The sequence below is a fragment of the Nyctereutes procyonoides genome, unplaced genomic scaffold (genome assembly GCF_905146905.1).
Source record: "Nyctereutes procyonoides isolate TBG_1078 unplaced genomic scaffold, NYPRO_anot_genome, whole genome shotgun sequence".
In the NCBI taxonomy this organism is placed as follows: domain Eukaryota; kingdom Metazoa; phylum Chordata; class Mammalia; order Carnivora; family Canidae; genus Nyctereutes; species Nyctereutes procyonoides.
This window is the reverse complement of record NW_026575046.1, coordinates 68,970,086-68,986,849: the sequence shown is the minus strand read 5'-3', so window position 1 is coordinate 68,986,849 and position 16,764 is coordinate 68,970,086. Positions and strand designations below refer to the sequence as shown.

The 16,764-nt window shown below is 36.3% G+C and overlaps 1 protein-coding gene across 3 annotated transcripts in view; it reads left to right on the top strand.

The window, feature by feature from the left end:
- The window catches only part of SIRT1 (sirtuin 1), a 30,831-nt gene that overhangs the window by 4,750 nt on the left and 9,317 nt on the right, over nucleotides 1–16,764 (top strand). For 2 of the 3 annotated variants that reach the window (XM_055324904.1, XM_055324905.1), the window contains exons 4-8: nucleotides 1,719–1,871; nucleotides 10,793–10,940; nucleotides 11,649–11,728; nucleotides 12,802–12,988; nucleotides 15,483–16,046. In XM_055324904.1, coding sequence (XP_055180879.1) covers nucleotides 1,719–1,871; nucleotides 10,793–10,940; nucleotides 11,649–11,728; nucleotides 12,802–12,988; nucleotides 15,483–16,046 — 1,132 coding nt within the window. Of the gene's footprint in view, nucleotides 1–1,718; nucleotides 1,872–10,120; nucleotides 10,248–10,792; nucleotides 10,941–11,648; nucleotides 11,729–12,801; nucleotides 12,989–15,482; nucleotides 16,047–16,764 lie in introns of those variants that run through there. The other variant, XM_055324906.1, reaches the window with a different exon arrangement.

The window sequence follows — 16,764 nt, the reverse complement described above, 5'->3', positions numbered from 1 at the left end:
ATGCAGGGAATTCGGTTTGCATAAACTGGATCAGGGTCTGCTGGAAAAATTGGGTCTTTGTTCCATCTTTCTGGGGGAAACCAGGAACCTAATTAGTGTTGACAAGTAAATAAGTTGGAAAGGCAACAGGTTCCTGCCTCTCCTTTTTTTTTTTTTTTTTTAAATTTTATTTATTTACTCATGAGAGACACAGAGGCAGAGACCCAGGCAGAGGGAGAAGCAGGCTCCATGCAGGGAGCCTGAAGCAGGACTCGATCCCGGGTCTCCAGCATCCCACCCTGGGCTGAAGGCAGGCGCTAAATCGCTGAGCCACCCGGGCTGCCCCCCCTTTTATTTTATTTTATTTTATTTTATTTTATTTTATTTTATTTTTATTTTATTTATTTTAATTTAATTTTATTTTATTTATATTTTTTATTTTATTTTATTTTATTTATTACTATTTTTTAAAGGTTTTATTTATTTATTCATGAGAGACACAGAGAGAGAGAGGCAGAGACACAGGCAGAGGGAGAAGCAGGCTCCATGCAGGGAGCCTGATGTGGGACTCCATCCTGGGTCTCTCCAGGATCAGGCCCTGGGCTGAAGGCGGCGCTAAACCTCTGAGCTACCAGGGCTGCCCACCCCCCCAACCCCCATTTTAATCTAAGGTGGTGTGGGCATTGGCCTCACTTTGGGTTTGTACTTAACTACCTAGGGCCATTGTGTGTTGAATACAGAATATGTTACGTGTTAGTGACCTAGGGTGATTGTTGGAGTAAAATTCAGTCCTGCATTTTGCCATTTTGAGTTAAGGCAGAGTGCTATTTAATCATAAATGATTATCAAGAATAGTTCTGCTTTGTTCCCAGATGTGATTTATTTATTTTTTTTCCAGATGTGATTTAGACAAATTAGTTTTATCTGAGGTCAGAGTGGAGTCAACTGATAAAATTGTGAAACAATAAGTTAGTTGACTTCTGAAATTCCTATTTGAAATGTCAGTTAAGAATTAAAATACTAAAAAAAAAAGAAAAACAAAATTAAAATACCGGGGACGCCTCGGTGGCTCGGCGTTCAAGCATCTGCCTTTGGCTCACGGCTCCTGGAGTTTGGGGATCGGGTCCCACATTGGGCTCCCTGCATGGAGCCTCCTGCTTCTCCCTCTGCCTGAGTCTGCCTCTCTGTGTCTCTCATGGATAAATAAATAGAATATTTAAAAAAATTATTGTACAATAGAGTTTTTAAAGAAAATACAGGAATTTAATATTCTTGAAGTAGTCATCTGGTCAGGGTTCTACATTTTTGTTTTTGCAAATATGTGACTGATAGAAAAAAAAATATGTGACTGATAGAAAATCTTGCCTGCTTTGTAGTTATATTTTGAAATGGTTTATTTACTCTGTTCTCAAATTGCAGTTGCTTTAATTCATTGATTAAATGCTTAAAGGTTTAAAATTAGCCAGAAAAAAAATTAGCCTGACTTAAAATTCCTTAGCCCATTATGATTGGAAAATATGGTGGATTTCATTATAGTGCTTTTTGGTGTTTGTTAGATTTGAATTTGAAATTAGAGTAGGGGAAAAAAAATAAATTGGAGTAGGGCAGTATTTTTGTTCCCTCAAGTTTTAAAGCAAAATATTTTTCAATTCTTCCCTAATTATATGATGAAAGAAGTAGTAATTATAAACGTAGAGATAGAAGATTTAATTGTACAAATTATGCCATGCATATTTCAGGTTTCTGTTTCTTGTGGAATACCTGACTTCAGGTCAAGAGATGGTATTTATGCTCGCCTTGCAATAGACTTCCCAGACCTTCCAGATCCTCAAGCAATGTTTGACATTGAATATTTCAGAAAGGATCCAAGACCATTCTTCAAGTTTGCAAAGGTACTATGAAATCTTCTAGTTATTCTTTGGCTTTCTCTCATGAAAATGTATTCTATTTGCATTGGGGCTTCTTACGTTTACCATTCATGGTCTAGTAAATTGGGTAGTAGGACTGTGGTAGAGTAAGATCATTGAAATAAAGTCATTTCAGTCAGAATTTTCTTATTCCCAGAAGAGACTCTATCAGTTACATTTCATTTTAGGATTGGGCTTATTTTTAAAGAAGAGACTACTTCTATCTTTCAAGTTTGCATTTTAGTAGTGGCCTTTGTATCGTTCAGGCTATTTTAGAGATTAGTAGACCATATGAAATTAACAGCACTTTGATTTTTAATATTTTTTATGAATCATAAAGGTTGTAATCTCTGTTTTGTTTTTTTTTTTTTTTTTTTTTTAAAGATTTTATTTATTTATTCATAGAAACACAGAGAATGAGAGGCAGGACACAGGCAGAGGGAGAAACAGGCTCCATGCAGGGAACCAGATGTGGGACTTGATCCTGGGTCTCCAGGATCACACCTCAGGCTGCAGGCAGTGCTAAACTGCTGCGCCACGGGGGATGCCCACCATATAGTCTTTTTATATAACTCAGAAAAGTTTAACATTTCACTGCTAGTGGTAGTACACGATTTTTGAAGAACAATGAAATACCACATAATTCTAGGTTTCTTGAATTGGACCTAGGTCATTTACTTAATAGCTCTAGTTAGTGGAATCAACCCTTAGAAGGCCAGCAAGTAACTAGAAATTACTTTGATCTTATTATTTGATGATAAAAGTTGATTCACTGGTACATTTATATAATGCTTACTAGATTTATGCTGTAAATTCTGTGTTCTGAGAAGAAGCATGTTGCCCAAACTCACTTAGCTTTTTTCCTTAAGTATATATTAAATTGCCTAGTAAAGTAGTAACCTGATACTTGGAAAAATGTGGTAACTGAGAATTGAAACAGCAAGGGTAAGAAACCTTAGTTGTCTAATGTCCAAACTGAGTATTCAGTTTAGCTTAAACTAGCTTGGACATGGAAGAATCTGTAGAAGCAATTCAGAATTACTCTGCTAAAGACAAACTGTAGGAGGAACTTAAAAAAATGCACCTACCTGAAATCTAGACTGCATAAGAGAAAATAAGTGAGTTATAGTAAAAATGGCACACTGTTATTAACAGTTATAATGTTTTTAATCACCTATATACATCTTTCATGCCACCTGGGAGAAGTTTGGAGGGGCAGCATTTTTCTCTTCTATAAAAGTTTTAAGAATTTGTCTATTTAGTTAATGAAGTGAAAAAAAGTTGAGTCACTTAAAGTACATCCTTTTTCAGTTTTGTTTATAGAAGTTTAATTCTGCATGATTGAGTGTTCATTGTTATGTTGAGAGCCAAATATGTTAACCTTTGTAACTGCTACTCATATAGAATTGTTATACTTTAATTCTCACGTTAGGAACTGTCTAAACAAAAGCTTTTAGGTCTCGAAGTAGCACTTAACATTGATAGTAATGGTAACAGACTGAGTTAATTTTGGCCTAAAAATGAATAATAGGAAAAGCTTAAGGGGAAATAAGGACAAAAAATGAGAGATCATTTACAGAAATGGAGAATGAGGAGACTGTATAAATATTCCACAGTTTTTTACTAGAATCTTTATTTTTATTTTTTTTAAAAATTATTTATTTATTCATAGAGAACACAGAGAGAGAGAGAGGCAGAGACACAGGCAGAGGGAGAAGCAGGCCCTATGCCCGCAGCCCGATGTGGGACTCGATCCCAGATCTTGGGATCACGCCCTGAACCAAAGGCAGATGCTCAACCATTGAGCCACCCAGGCATCTAGAATCTTTAAATATTACATAAATAAAATACTTATAACCTAAAATTTTTTTCCAGTTTCTCTAAATGGGAAGAAAGTTCATAAAGATGGTTTATGATTTTGGCCTGTTAGTGAATTTAATATGACACCATGAAAAGAGTAAATATTACTGGTGAAATTTAGACATTTTGGAAGGAAGGAGTTTCTACACATGTATTGAGGCAATGATTATTTATAATTATTGAGAAAAAACATTTCATTTAGAGGGGAAATTCGAAGTAAAGGAAAAGTGTGTTGAAGAGATCATTGGCCCATTAGAGTAGTTTCTTACCCAATTGACATTTTGGGATGGATAATTCTTTGCCGTCAGGAGCTGTCCTATGCATTGTAGGATATCTAGCAGCATTCCTGGCCTTTTCCCACTAAATGTGTTTAATAACACTGTCACACCCAGTCTTGACACTCAGAAAAATGCCTCCAGACATTGCCCAAATGTCCCCTGTAAAATTGTTTCCTCTTTGAGCACCACTGTTTTATACAGTGTGCCTACCTGTGGTTTATCTCTTTGAATCCTGGTATATAAGGAAAAATTAAGCCTAACATTAAAGCTGTATAACCATGTTCTGAACCATTATCCTCCTGCATGGTAAGGATTTGGATTGATAGTGAGTTGTGGTCGTGGTTCTCCGGAGTCTGCAAAATAATTCACTGATACGGTTAGAAAGGAGTGGCTGTATTAAGAGTCAAGGTGAAACTGAGAATATACAAATAACTTTGTTGTTGAAAAGGACTGTGTTCAGAGAATATAGATGTTATCCCATATTGAATTCAGTGAATGCCTTTACCCTAAAGTGATTAAAAGTCAAGAAAAAGTAGAGGGAGAGATTAAACTGAATTTTATTAACTTACTTCCAAACATCTTTAAATTTTATTCAGTTAATTACTGCTTTATTGATAATGTGTAAACATACCAGATAAAGTTATGGAATCTTAAAACCTGTAGTTAAAAAGTTAAGGAGTCTTAAAACCAGTTCATTACCTAAAAATCAAAAAATGCAAGTCAGAAAAAGCCATATAGTCCCATTCATCTGAAGACAGGGATAATACCTATATGTATGTAGGTTACATATGTATAAATGCATCTATAGTTTTATACCTGGATGTATATAGCTATATGAATGGGCTCTTTTGCCTACTGCTTTGGATTTGTAATCTTTGTATTTAATGAACTTTTTCTGTCAGATATTATAATGGTGATAATGTTCATCAATGGTACTGTAATTCTACAAATGTGTATTTTGGGTGTTTCCTACTTTCTTTTATTGTAAATAGTGTTGCTGTGATTGTCCTTTTTGGTGTGTTTCCAATGTTGTTAGGAAAAATTCCTGAAAGTGCAGTTGCTAAGGGTTTTGACTCACTGCTACCTGGAAAGGTAGAATAAAATATACTATCAGAAGTGTTTTGGGATGCCTGGGTGGCTCAGCGGTTGGGGGTCTGCCTTCAGCTCAGGGCTTGATCCTGGAGTCAAAGGATCAAGTCCCACGTTGGGCTCCCTGCGTGGAGCCTGCTTCTCCCTCTGCCTGTGTCTCTGCCTCTCTCTTTCTCTGTGTCTCTCATGAATAAATAAAATCTTAAAAAAAAAAAAGTGTTTTAGAAGGCTGATTTTTAGCATGCCCCTCTCCCCTACATACCCCAAAAACCCTCCATAGTACACTATTAGCATTAAAATACTTTAAAGAAAAGCACATGTGTGTATACATTCTTTTTTTTTTTTTTTAAAGATTTTATTTATTCATTCATGAGAGACAGAGACAGAGAGAGGGAGAGGCAGGTTCCACAGGGAGCCTGATGTGGGACTCGATCCTGGGACTCCAGGATCACACCCTGAGCTGAAGGCAGGTGCCAAACCGCTGAGCCACCCAGGGATCCCCTGGTTTAAGAAATTCTAACAGTACAAAACATGTTAGTTGGCCTCCCCCTTCAGTCTTCTCTACCTCTAATCTCTTCAGAGATTACCATGGTAAGATAATTTCTTGGGTTTCCTTCCAGGAAAAAAAAAAAAGAAGTAAACTTGTTTGTATATATAGGTGAGGGGCATTATTTGTAGGTTTCCAGTATTTTGAAAATAATTACCAACTGAATCATACACCTTTTTCTCTACTTTGCTTTTTATTCCCTGCTTAATAATCTTGGAAATAGTTTCATAATGGCACTTAACAGATATACATTATTATTATTATTTTTAAAGATCTTATTTATTAGAGAGCACAGGCAGAGGGAGAAGCAGACTCCCTGCTGAGCAGGGAGCCCCATGAGGGGCTCGATCCTAGGACTCTTGAGATCATGACCTGAGCTGAAGGCAGATGCTTAACCGACTGAACCACCCAGGCACCCCGGTACACCTCATTTTTACGATAAGGCTGCATAGTATAATAGTTATACTACAATATATTTAGTCAGTTTCCTGTTAGTGGATATCTAGAGTTGTTTTTAAGGCAGTTAAAACTATCAGTTTAATAAATAAAAATGAGCGTCTTCTTGTACTACTGTTTTATTGTGGTTTATTAGTGTAGAGGACTACTTTTTACTACTGGCCACATGTGTATTTTTGAGTTGCCTATTCGTAGTTGTTCTTTTTCTAGAAAAGCTGGGATGCTTTTCTTTTTGCTACTGATTTGTGGATACATCATGTATATTTGAAGACTTTTTATGTTAGTTGGTGATTGGAATTCCAGGTTGCAGTAATCCCATGAAGATGTGCACAATGAAGTGTATTTCCTAGACTGGTTTTACAGGACTAGCTTGCAGTACATAATAGTGGTGCCTATTAGCTTAAAAGAGAAATCAGAAAATTTTGAGGGATCAAATTTGAAAAAGACGGTCTTTTACTAGAATTTTAGTGGTAAAGTGATAAAGAGTCATAGTGATAAAGAGCCATATTTTGTTGCCAAAACTGGATTTGAATGATAACTCTGCTACCTACTGGCTCTTGTGACTTTTGGCAAGTTATTTCTGTGCTTCGGTTTTTTCATTTGCAAAATGGGAATGCATATGTCTATAGTAGAGTCAGCAAACCTTTCCAGTATAGGGCCAGATAGTAAACCAGGTTTCTTTGTAAACCATATAGGAACTCTGTCATATATATATATATTTTTTTACTTTTCCAGCCTTTTAAAATGTAAGAACCCGAGTCCTCAGCCTGGTCTAAAGCATTATAACATAAATAAAGGTGTTAAGCCTGGTACATGCTAAAATTTCCATTAAGTGATCACTAATAGTTTAACTATTAGTTAACTAATTCTCTTGTGTTTATTTCTGGATACATTTGTGTAGAAGCATTCCTTTTTTTTTATTTTTTTTTATTTTTTATTTTTATTTTTATTATTTTTTTAAATTTTTATTTATTTATGATAGTCACACACACACACACAGAGAGAGAGAGAGAGAGAGAGAGAGAGAGAGAGAGAGAGAGGGGCAGAGACATAGGCAGAGGGAGAAGCAGGCTCCATGCACCAGGAGCCCGATGTGGGATTCGATCCTGGCTCTCCAGGATTACGCCCTGGGCCAAAGGCAGGTGCCAAACCGCTGCGCCACCCAGGGATCCCCCTATTTTTATTTTTTAAGATTTTATTTGTTCATAGAGAGGGGTGGGGGGTAGAGACACGGCAGAGGGAGAAGCAAGCTCCATACAGGAAGCCCAGGTCTCCAGGATCACACCCCAGGCTGCAGGCGGCGCTAAACCGCTGCGCCACTGGGCTGCCCAATGCATCTTTTTAATAGCATTTAAAGCATTTGGTCCCAGTTCTGCTTCCATTCTAATCTATAAGTTACCCCTTGGGCAGTAACAGAATGGCCCAGCCCATGTGATTGTATTGTTATCCTTTTTTTTTTTTTAAAGATTTTATTTATTTATTCATAGAGATACAAAGAGAGAGAGAGAGAGGCAGAGAGAGAAGCAGGCTCCATGCAGAGAGCCTAACCTGGGACTCGATCCAGGGTCTCCAGGATCACACCCTGGGCTGCAGGCAGCACTAAACTGCTGTGCCACCGGGGCTGCCCCTGTATTGTTACCCTAATAGTACTTAGGATGTTGAGATTTGTCTTACTTAGAACAGGGCTAGCTAGCATGTCAAACATAGGAGATCAGTCCATACCTTTGTGACTTTTTTTAAAGGTTTATTTGAGAGAGCAAGTGAGCATGAGTTAGGGGGAGAGGCAGAGGGAGAGAGAGAGAAGCAGACTCTTTGCTGAGCATGGAGTCCAGGACCCTAAGATCATGACCTGATCTGAAGTTAGATGCTTATCTGACTGAGCCACCTAGGCACCCAATTCATACTTTTATCTGAGAGTTATCCCCAGCCCATTTGGTTTTTAGCTGTCTTCATGGTAAGAGCATGAGGACAGTCTTTTAGCAGAATCTTTAAATATTACATAAATAAAATACTCGTAACCTAAAATTTTTAGGAGAAGTTTCCATGTTAAAAGTCCTTCCAGGGTAATTTCTTTTCCATTATTTCAGATTATATCCCTTAGTTTGAATGTAGTATTTGAATCTAATGACTCAGTCATGGTCTACTGTATATTCAAAAGAAAACAGTTAAGATTCAAATCACTTAGGTTCTAACATAAAATAGAGGCTTATAAGATAAATTATTCATAAGTTATTCATAAGTTCTCCCCAACTACAGGAATTGATTTGTAACGTTAAGGGCTAAATTACCCTGAACTGTTATGGATTAGGTATGATGGGAAACTGGAGTGTGGAGTTGAACTACTGTCCCACGCATTTTTTTTCCCACACATTTTTTTTTTAAAAGATTTTATCATTTATTCATGAGAGACAGAGAGAGAGGCAGAGACACAGGCAGAGGGAGAAGCAGGCCCCATGCAGGGAGCTGGATGTGAGACTTGATCCCACATCTCCAGGATCACGCCCCGGGCTGAATGCAGGCACTAAACCAAGCACTAAACCGCTGAGCCACCCGGGGATCCCCATTTTTGTGTTTCTTACCTTCCTCTTTAAGAAGGAATGGGGAAGGGGCACCTGGCTAGCTCATTAGAGCATGCAACTCTTGATCTCAAGGTGGTTCAAAGTTCAAGTCCTGTGTTGGGTGTGGAGCCAACTTTAGTATATGTGCTGCTAAAGTGAGCACAGTGAAGCCTACTTTAAAGAATATCTGTATCTATGAAGGAAATGGGGGATGAGGAGACACAGAAAAGTTCATACTAGGAGGGTAGAGTCTTGTTGCTCTGGAGGTAGTCATTTGTTCATGTTATGAGTTTGGCATGCTATTCTTATTTTGCTTATTAACTTAGAACTTATTTTTCTCTGTAACCTAGCATATTAGAATATTTGTTGTAAAAATATATTTTTTTAAATAAAAATACTTTAATAACCATTTCCAGAGAGAGCTTAGTAAAATAACTATGATGATTAATCCTTTAAATGTCCTAGAACAAAGCATCCTGGAGAGAAGACAGTGGTTAGTATAGCATGATGCAAGTGCAGTGGTTTAAAACATAATGCGGCTTTCGGTTTTTTATAAATATAGCTTAAATAAGCCCTTCACTGTTACTACTTTTTATATGCATTTCTGTTTCTTAAGTTGTAATGTTGTCAATGAAATTCATGAGAAAAATTTGAATGTGAGGTAGAATTTTTTATTTTTTAAATTTTTTTTAAAATTTCTTATTTTTGTATAACCTTTTCAGTAGCATATTGACATGTAGGGTGGTAGTTATAATGAGATCTGCTGATTATATTTACCTGAAAGGTATCCCTGTAGGTAGTTTTTTTAAAACTTGAAATATTAGTTTTTTAAAATTTGAAATATTAAATAGGTTAAAAGTAAAGTCATCTATAATCTTACTAAACTTTCTTTTTTTTTTTTTTCTTTTTTTTTTAAACTTTCTTGTATAATGTCAGAAGTTGAAAGTTTCCTCACCTGTTTATAGCTTGTTTGCATCCTTCTTGGTGTTTGTATGAACTTACTGTATACATGTGCATATAATTTCCGTTTTTGCTTAATAACAAAACAAAAAACTCTACACACTGGTGACTAACTTGCCTTTTTTCACATTGAACCATTGAACCATTTTCCAGGTCAGTACATCTAGACCTCTCACGTTCATTTTAATGGCTGCATACTCCACTATTATGGATGTACTGTATTTCTACAACCAGTCCCCTATTCCCACAGACATAACAACTGTGTCTGATTTTTTGTTAGCATTGTAGTAGGTTAGAGGCTGTAATGAATGGTAAGGAAGTAGGTAGCATTACTACTTTAAAAAAAAAAAGTAGAGAAGAAAACTTCCTTTGCCATAGTCACTAAATGAAATTTAATAAAAACACTGTCAAAAGTTGAGAGGACCAAAATTGATACTTTTTCTCTGATCTTTTTGCCATGTGTATATCTGAATTCTTTGTTTTTAAAGAAGAAACAGCATTGAAGCATTATTTGGGGGGAAAAACACACACACAAAATCCAGCAACTCAGCATTCATGAGCAACTCTATACTATACCAGTATGTGCCTGTGCAGTGGAAGGAAAACAATTTTGGTAAGGAAATAAAACTTTAGCTTTAAACTTCCAACAGGTTGATATTTATAATGAATGATAAATAAACAACTTTTAATATTGTGTTTGACAGTGCCTTTTAGTTTTTAAAAGAAGTCACCATACCTTTGGTATCTTTAATTTCACCTTACTTTTCTTTTTTCTTAAAACAAAACAAAACAAAACAAAACAAAACAAAAACATCAAACCCTGAATTTGCAGCCAACAAAAAATTAGATCTATTCTCAGGTGTGTATTTCTTCTGACTTTATTAAAAAACCCTGTTAATATTTATTAGAGATGCTTATGGGTTGACTTTTTCCTTCAAAGGGCAAGTTCACTAATTGCTGAGTTTATGCATATTACAGCAGCAATCCTTTTGTAGGTGTGTGTTGCAACCATCTAGATGCTTTAAGATGCTCATGTATTTTTTAATTTATTTATATATGGGGGACTATAATTGGTAGTTTTTTGGTTAAACCTAAATGTGACATGTATTATACTTATTTCTTTACTGTAATCTTTTTTCTGCCTTTTGCATTATATAGGAAATATATCCCGGACAGTTCCAACCATCTCTCTGTCACAAATTCATAGCCTTGTCAGATAAGGAAGGAAAACTACTTCGGAACTATACTCAGAACATAGATACACTGGAACAGGTTGCAGGAATCCAAAGGATAATTCAGTGTCATGGTTAGTAAACCTCAGAATTGATTTCTTTTATTTAGTTTTATAGGAAAAAATAGGATTAGAAAGTAGGCTGCTTTCCTGAAATGGAAATTTAGTCATGTTATCTGATTAGTTGTAGATAAGTTTTTAAAAATGGGGTGCAAAAAAATTAAACCATAATTATTGGCCTTGATACTTAATTGTACAAAATATCAGCTTAATGTCCTATTGTGTTTCAAAAGGTTTAGTGGTTGTATTCCATTAAATTCTTCTAAATAACCTCCTTTGATTACAAAAGTAATACTAACTCATGTAAGAAAAATATGACCTGTTTAGTTTATGAAACCAAAGGAACGGGGTAATTCAGATGTATAGAATTTAGAAATTTAGAAGACTTTCCAATCTAAAACAACAAGTAGGAGCAGACCATTTTCTTACATTTTTTATGTATAACTGTTAATTAAGCTAAGGTCATACAATTACAACCTTCCAACTCTGCAGATTTTAACTTTCAAGGAATTGGTTTATTTCATTGAAAGACTATCTTTAGGAAGTGTCACTATGTCAACATCTCAATAATTGAGGATTGGATTCTGTCTGTATTTTAATTATTTATCCCTGAGTTTCCACTGTGGAGTGTCCATTCTCTTTTCTGGCGTCAAACTTTATAATCTTTGTGGTATGTTTAAAGAAATAGAAATCTTCTTTAGCAGTGCATGTGTTGTTTTTTAGGTTCCTTTGCAACAGCATCTTGCCTGATTTGTAAATACAAAGTAGACTGTGAAGCTGTACGAGGAGATATTTTTAATCAGGTAATTTATCACCGGTATTTTAGAAATTGTGCATATCTCTGATCTGTTTCTTCTTTTGCTTTCATATTTTTCTTATTTATTTATTTATTTTTTTTTCTGAAAGTTTGTGATACAGAAAGATCCAGGAAGATAATGTTAGCATTGGGAATTCTGATGAGCTATACAAGAACCTTTTAATCCCTTAAGTTGAAAACATTGCTCTATAAATAATGTCTCTAAAATGATGAAATTGGCTTCTTAATATCTAAGTTAAAAGCCCAAATCATAAGTGAAGTGTTGGATATATTAGAGTTTCTCAGAAAAAAAAAAAAGTTTCTCTTACTTTCCCTTTTTAGTGCCTGTCAGATTTTGAATCTTAAATTTAGTTTTTGGTAATCCTTTAAAATATTTAAAAAGTTATTATAAAAGGTATTTTATGTACGATCACTGTCCCCAAAAAACAAATTCAGGAAAATAATGACAGAGAAAAAAATCATCCAGATATAAATTACATGTGCTTAGCTGCATATATAGTTAATTATACATAATTATGAGTGGAGAATAGCATATTAAAAAGAGCTAATTTCTTACATTTTTTAAAGGATTAAGTCCTGTGCATATATATATACAGATGCTTGATCTGCTGTGGACTCTTAAATATCAAATGTAGGTGTCTTCCTGGACATTATAATAGCTACATACTCAGATATTAACATCTTTGTATTTGATCGTATGTTGATAAAGTCATTTGGCATTGCCATTGAGAGTTGTATCCAGTTTTCCCTACTACTTATCCACAGCTTTTCTGTTTTCTTCGATAATTTTTTTCCCCTAAGTATTTAAGTACACGGCACTTTTTCATATGCTTCCACACTTCAGCTTGAAAACACATCTTTTTTTACGTGGGAATTCTAGTTTTTTAAGTTTTTAATTTTAATTCTATAGTTAACATACAGTATTAGTTTCAGGTGTACAATATAGTGATTCCGCTTGATAATTTTGAAATGTGTTCTTGCGAAGTGTGTAAATGTTGACTATTTCTAACTTGGGCTTCCCCCCTCCCCCCAATCTCAACCAAAATCTGGAACACGTAGGTGGTTCCTCGTTGTCCTAGGTGCCCAGCTGATGAGCCACTTGCTATCATGAAACCAGAGATTGTCTTTTTTGGTGAAAATTTACCAGAGCAGTTTCATAGAGCCATGAAGTATGACAAAGACGAAGTTGATCTCCTCATTGTAATTGGGTCTTCCCTGAAAGTAAGACCAGTAGCACTAATTCCAAGTAAGTAGCTGATGATTTTTAGAGAATATTTCTGTATAGATGGCCATAGGTTGTGGGGTTTGTACAGTGGACCCAATGATCTTACTCTCTTTCAGGTTAAAGAGTGGTGAAGAGCCAAACTTTACTTTTTAGGTGATACTCAACATTCACGAAGATTGGTTAATATGACATTTTGATGTAGGGGGTGTGGGAGAGGCTTATCAAAGGAGAAGTAATGTCAAGGTGTGATGTATATGAAAAATTAAGACAAAGGGAAATAGTTCAACTTTTAGCAGAATGTATTTTTTATATGACAGGAGTTAGCTTCAGCTAATTCACCTATGCTTAGGAAATAGTCCTTAATCTTTGTTATTTCTAGTCTTAGATTATAGTTTATCTTTCAAATTTAGTTGGTATTAGGTTTAATAAGTTCAAATGTATAGCTAGATATGAATGTAATCTATAGAATTGTAATATGTTAGAGAATTTGGGGGCTCAATATAGTCTTGTTTTTATAAGAATAACAGTCATGTTTTGGGGCGCCTGGGTGGCTCGGTTGGTTGGGCATCTGACGCTTGATTTCAGCTCAGAACATGATCTCCGGGTCATGAGGTCTGGTCCTGCATCAGGTTCTGTGCTGGGTGTGGAGCCTGCTTAGGATTCTCTGTCTCAAAAAAGTAACAGTCATGCCTTGTCCTAAACATTGTATGTGGGGGATGCTTGGGTGGCTCAGTGGTTGAGCATCTGCCTTCGGCTCAGGACGTGATCCCAGAGTTCAGGGATTGAATCCCGCATTGGGCTCTTGTATGGAGCTTGCTTCTCCTCCTTCTGCCTATGTCTCTCTGCCTTTCTCTGTGTTTTTCATGAATAAATAAATAAAACCTTCAAAAAGAAATCATTGTATGTGGATCAGTTTTACCTATAAGGGTGTTTGTATATGAAAATGCTCAAATACAATTTTAAGTCCTGTTTACTCTCAGGAATATTTAACATGTGCTCTCATATTATTTCTTTTCTCCCTCTAGTGAGGAAGCAAGGGGAGAGGAAGTTAGAGGGGACTAATTCATTAACATCAGGTGTGCCCTAAAGATGAGAGAGAGAGAGGAGAGAGAGAATATTGAACTTTTAAGGATTTTATTATTTTAGAGCATGTGAGAGCAGAAGGAAGGAACAGGAGGAGGGAGAAGGAGGGGGAAAAGAATCTCAAGCAGACACCTGTGCTAAGTGCAGAGCCCCACATGGACTGATCTCCGATCCAGAGATGACCACCTGAGCCAAAACCAAGAGTTGGATGCTTAACTGACTGCGCCACCCAGAATATCAAACTCTTAATCAGAGAATTAAATTAGAATCCTACACGAGCAATCATAGAGAGAGCCAGAGCAAACAGTTGGAAGAAACAGGAGTTCAGCTCTACAATTCTGTATCTTTTCCCTACCAATATGTAATGGCTTTATCAGTTTCAGTCGTCTCCCCAAAAGAGCTGTGAAATTCTTTGTCAGTAGAATATAGGATAATTTGTAATGAAATTTAATGAATAAACTCCTTCATTTTTGAGTAATTTTTTTCTCTTTAAAGGTAAGCAATTTTTTTTTTAAGCAGAGAAATTTTTAAAAGATTTTTATTTATTTATTCATGAGAGACAGAGAGAGGCAGAGACACAGGCAGAGGGAGAAGCAGGCTCCATGCAGGGAGCCCAACGTGGGACTCCATCCCGGGTCTCCAGGATCACACCCCGAGCTGCAGGTGGCACTAAACCGCTGCGCCACTGGGGCTGCCTGAGAAATTCTTTTTTTTTTTTTTTTTTTTAAGATTTTATTTATTTATCCATGAGAAACCCAGAGAGAGAGAGGCAGAGACATAGGCAGAGGGAGAAGCTGGCTCTGTGCAGGAAGCCCCATGTGGGACTCAAACCAGGGACTCCAGGATCACACCCTGGTCCGCAGGCAGGCACTAAACCGCTGAGCCCCCTAGGCGTCCCGAAATTCTTAAAAGCTTTCTGTGGGGCAGTATAATAGTGTGTTGCTAATAGGCAAAGGTAATTTTTTATTAAAGATGTAAGATACAGGTATATAATAGTGGAAAATAGATTTAAATGAATTTACACATGCTTTATCAGGAGCTGTTTTGATAGAATATCACTATGTGCCAAGAGCTTTTCTTTTTCCCTTTTTTTTTCTCTGAATTCAAGAGCTTTTCTATGCGTTTGACAACCTTGTGAAAAAGTACTGTTATCCCTATTATGTAGACAAGGAAATTGAGGTACAGGGTAGAAGAGTCTGAGAAGATTGCTCAGAAATAATCAGGTGATGGGAAACAGGACCTGAAATTTTATGAAGATGCTTAACTAATGTTTATTTGATATCTTGATAAAATGTGATTGCTTGGTTGAGTAGTGGTGCATTTCTTTTTTCATTATAGGGAGCATGTTAGATTCTTGTGTAAAACATTTGTTGTGGCTTTCTTAAGTTAGCTTCCTTCCCTTTTTCTAATGTATCTTTCATCTTTCTTTTAGGTTCCATACCCCATGAAGTGCCTCAGATATTAATAAATAGAGAACCTTTGCCTCATCTGCATTTTGATGTAGAGCTTCTTGGAGACTGTGATGTCATAATAAATGAATTATGTCATAGGTTAGGTGGTGAATATGCCAAACTTTGCTGCAACCCTGTAAAGCTTTCAGAAATCACTGAAAAGCCTCCACGAACACAAAAAGAGTTGGCTCATTTGTCAGAGTTGCCACCCACACCTCTTAATATTTCAGAAGACTCCAGTTCACCAGAAAGAACTTCACCACCAGATTCTTCAGTGATTGTTACGCTTTTAGACGAAGCAACTAAGAGTAATGTTGATGATCCCGGTGTGTCCGAATCAAAAGATTGTATGGAAGAAAAATCACAGGACGGACAGAATTCTATTAGGAACATTGAAAGTGTCACTGAACAGCTGGAAAGTCCGGATTTGAAGAATGTTGGCTGTAATACTGGGGAGAAAAATGAAAGAACTTCAGTTGCTGACCCGGTGAGGAAGTGCTGGCCAGCTAGACTTGCAAAGGAGCAGATTAGCAAACGGCTTGATGGTAAGGAAATGCTGAAGGTATAATTATTTTACCGTTTTGAAGGTATACTTATTTTAACAAAATATTTCCAAGATATAAGCAATTTTTGCAAGGTCACTGATAAGGTAGCTTTATTTATAGCTAAATCAACAGTTGTGTTTAGAGAAACTGTAAAATTGAGAATTTAAGCTAGAGAAAGGATAAACAGTGGTATCTTACAATAAACCAAGGGAAGAAATAGTGTATTTAAGTCTTCTCTGTATCTTATGTTTCTTCAGGGAATGAGAAGGTAAGCATTAAATTGAGAAGAAAATTGGGAAATCTATTGTGGTCTGCCATTGTCTGGTGAGCTTTAGCTGGTAAAACTGATGACTGAGATTTGGGTATGGTTACCAGAGGGCAGCTGTTTTATTTTATATACATTATTTGATTTTAATCTCAGAGAGGCGGGAACTATTATTACTTCACTGCTGTTGGTGGGGGATACTGAAGGTCGTAGGGGTTAAGTACCCTGTGCAAGGTAACAGGACATGGAAGAGCCAAACTGGATTCCAGGTCTATCCTCAGGGCCTGTCCTCTTAACCACTATGCTCTGTTGTCTCAAATCTAGAAAACATCTTTGATCCTTTTCAATAGAATATTAGGAATAGCAGGTACCTAGTTTTTTGTTTTAATTGAAATATAGTTAACATGCAAGAGTACCGCATAGAGATTATGTACCTTAGGAAATGCTTAGGAA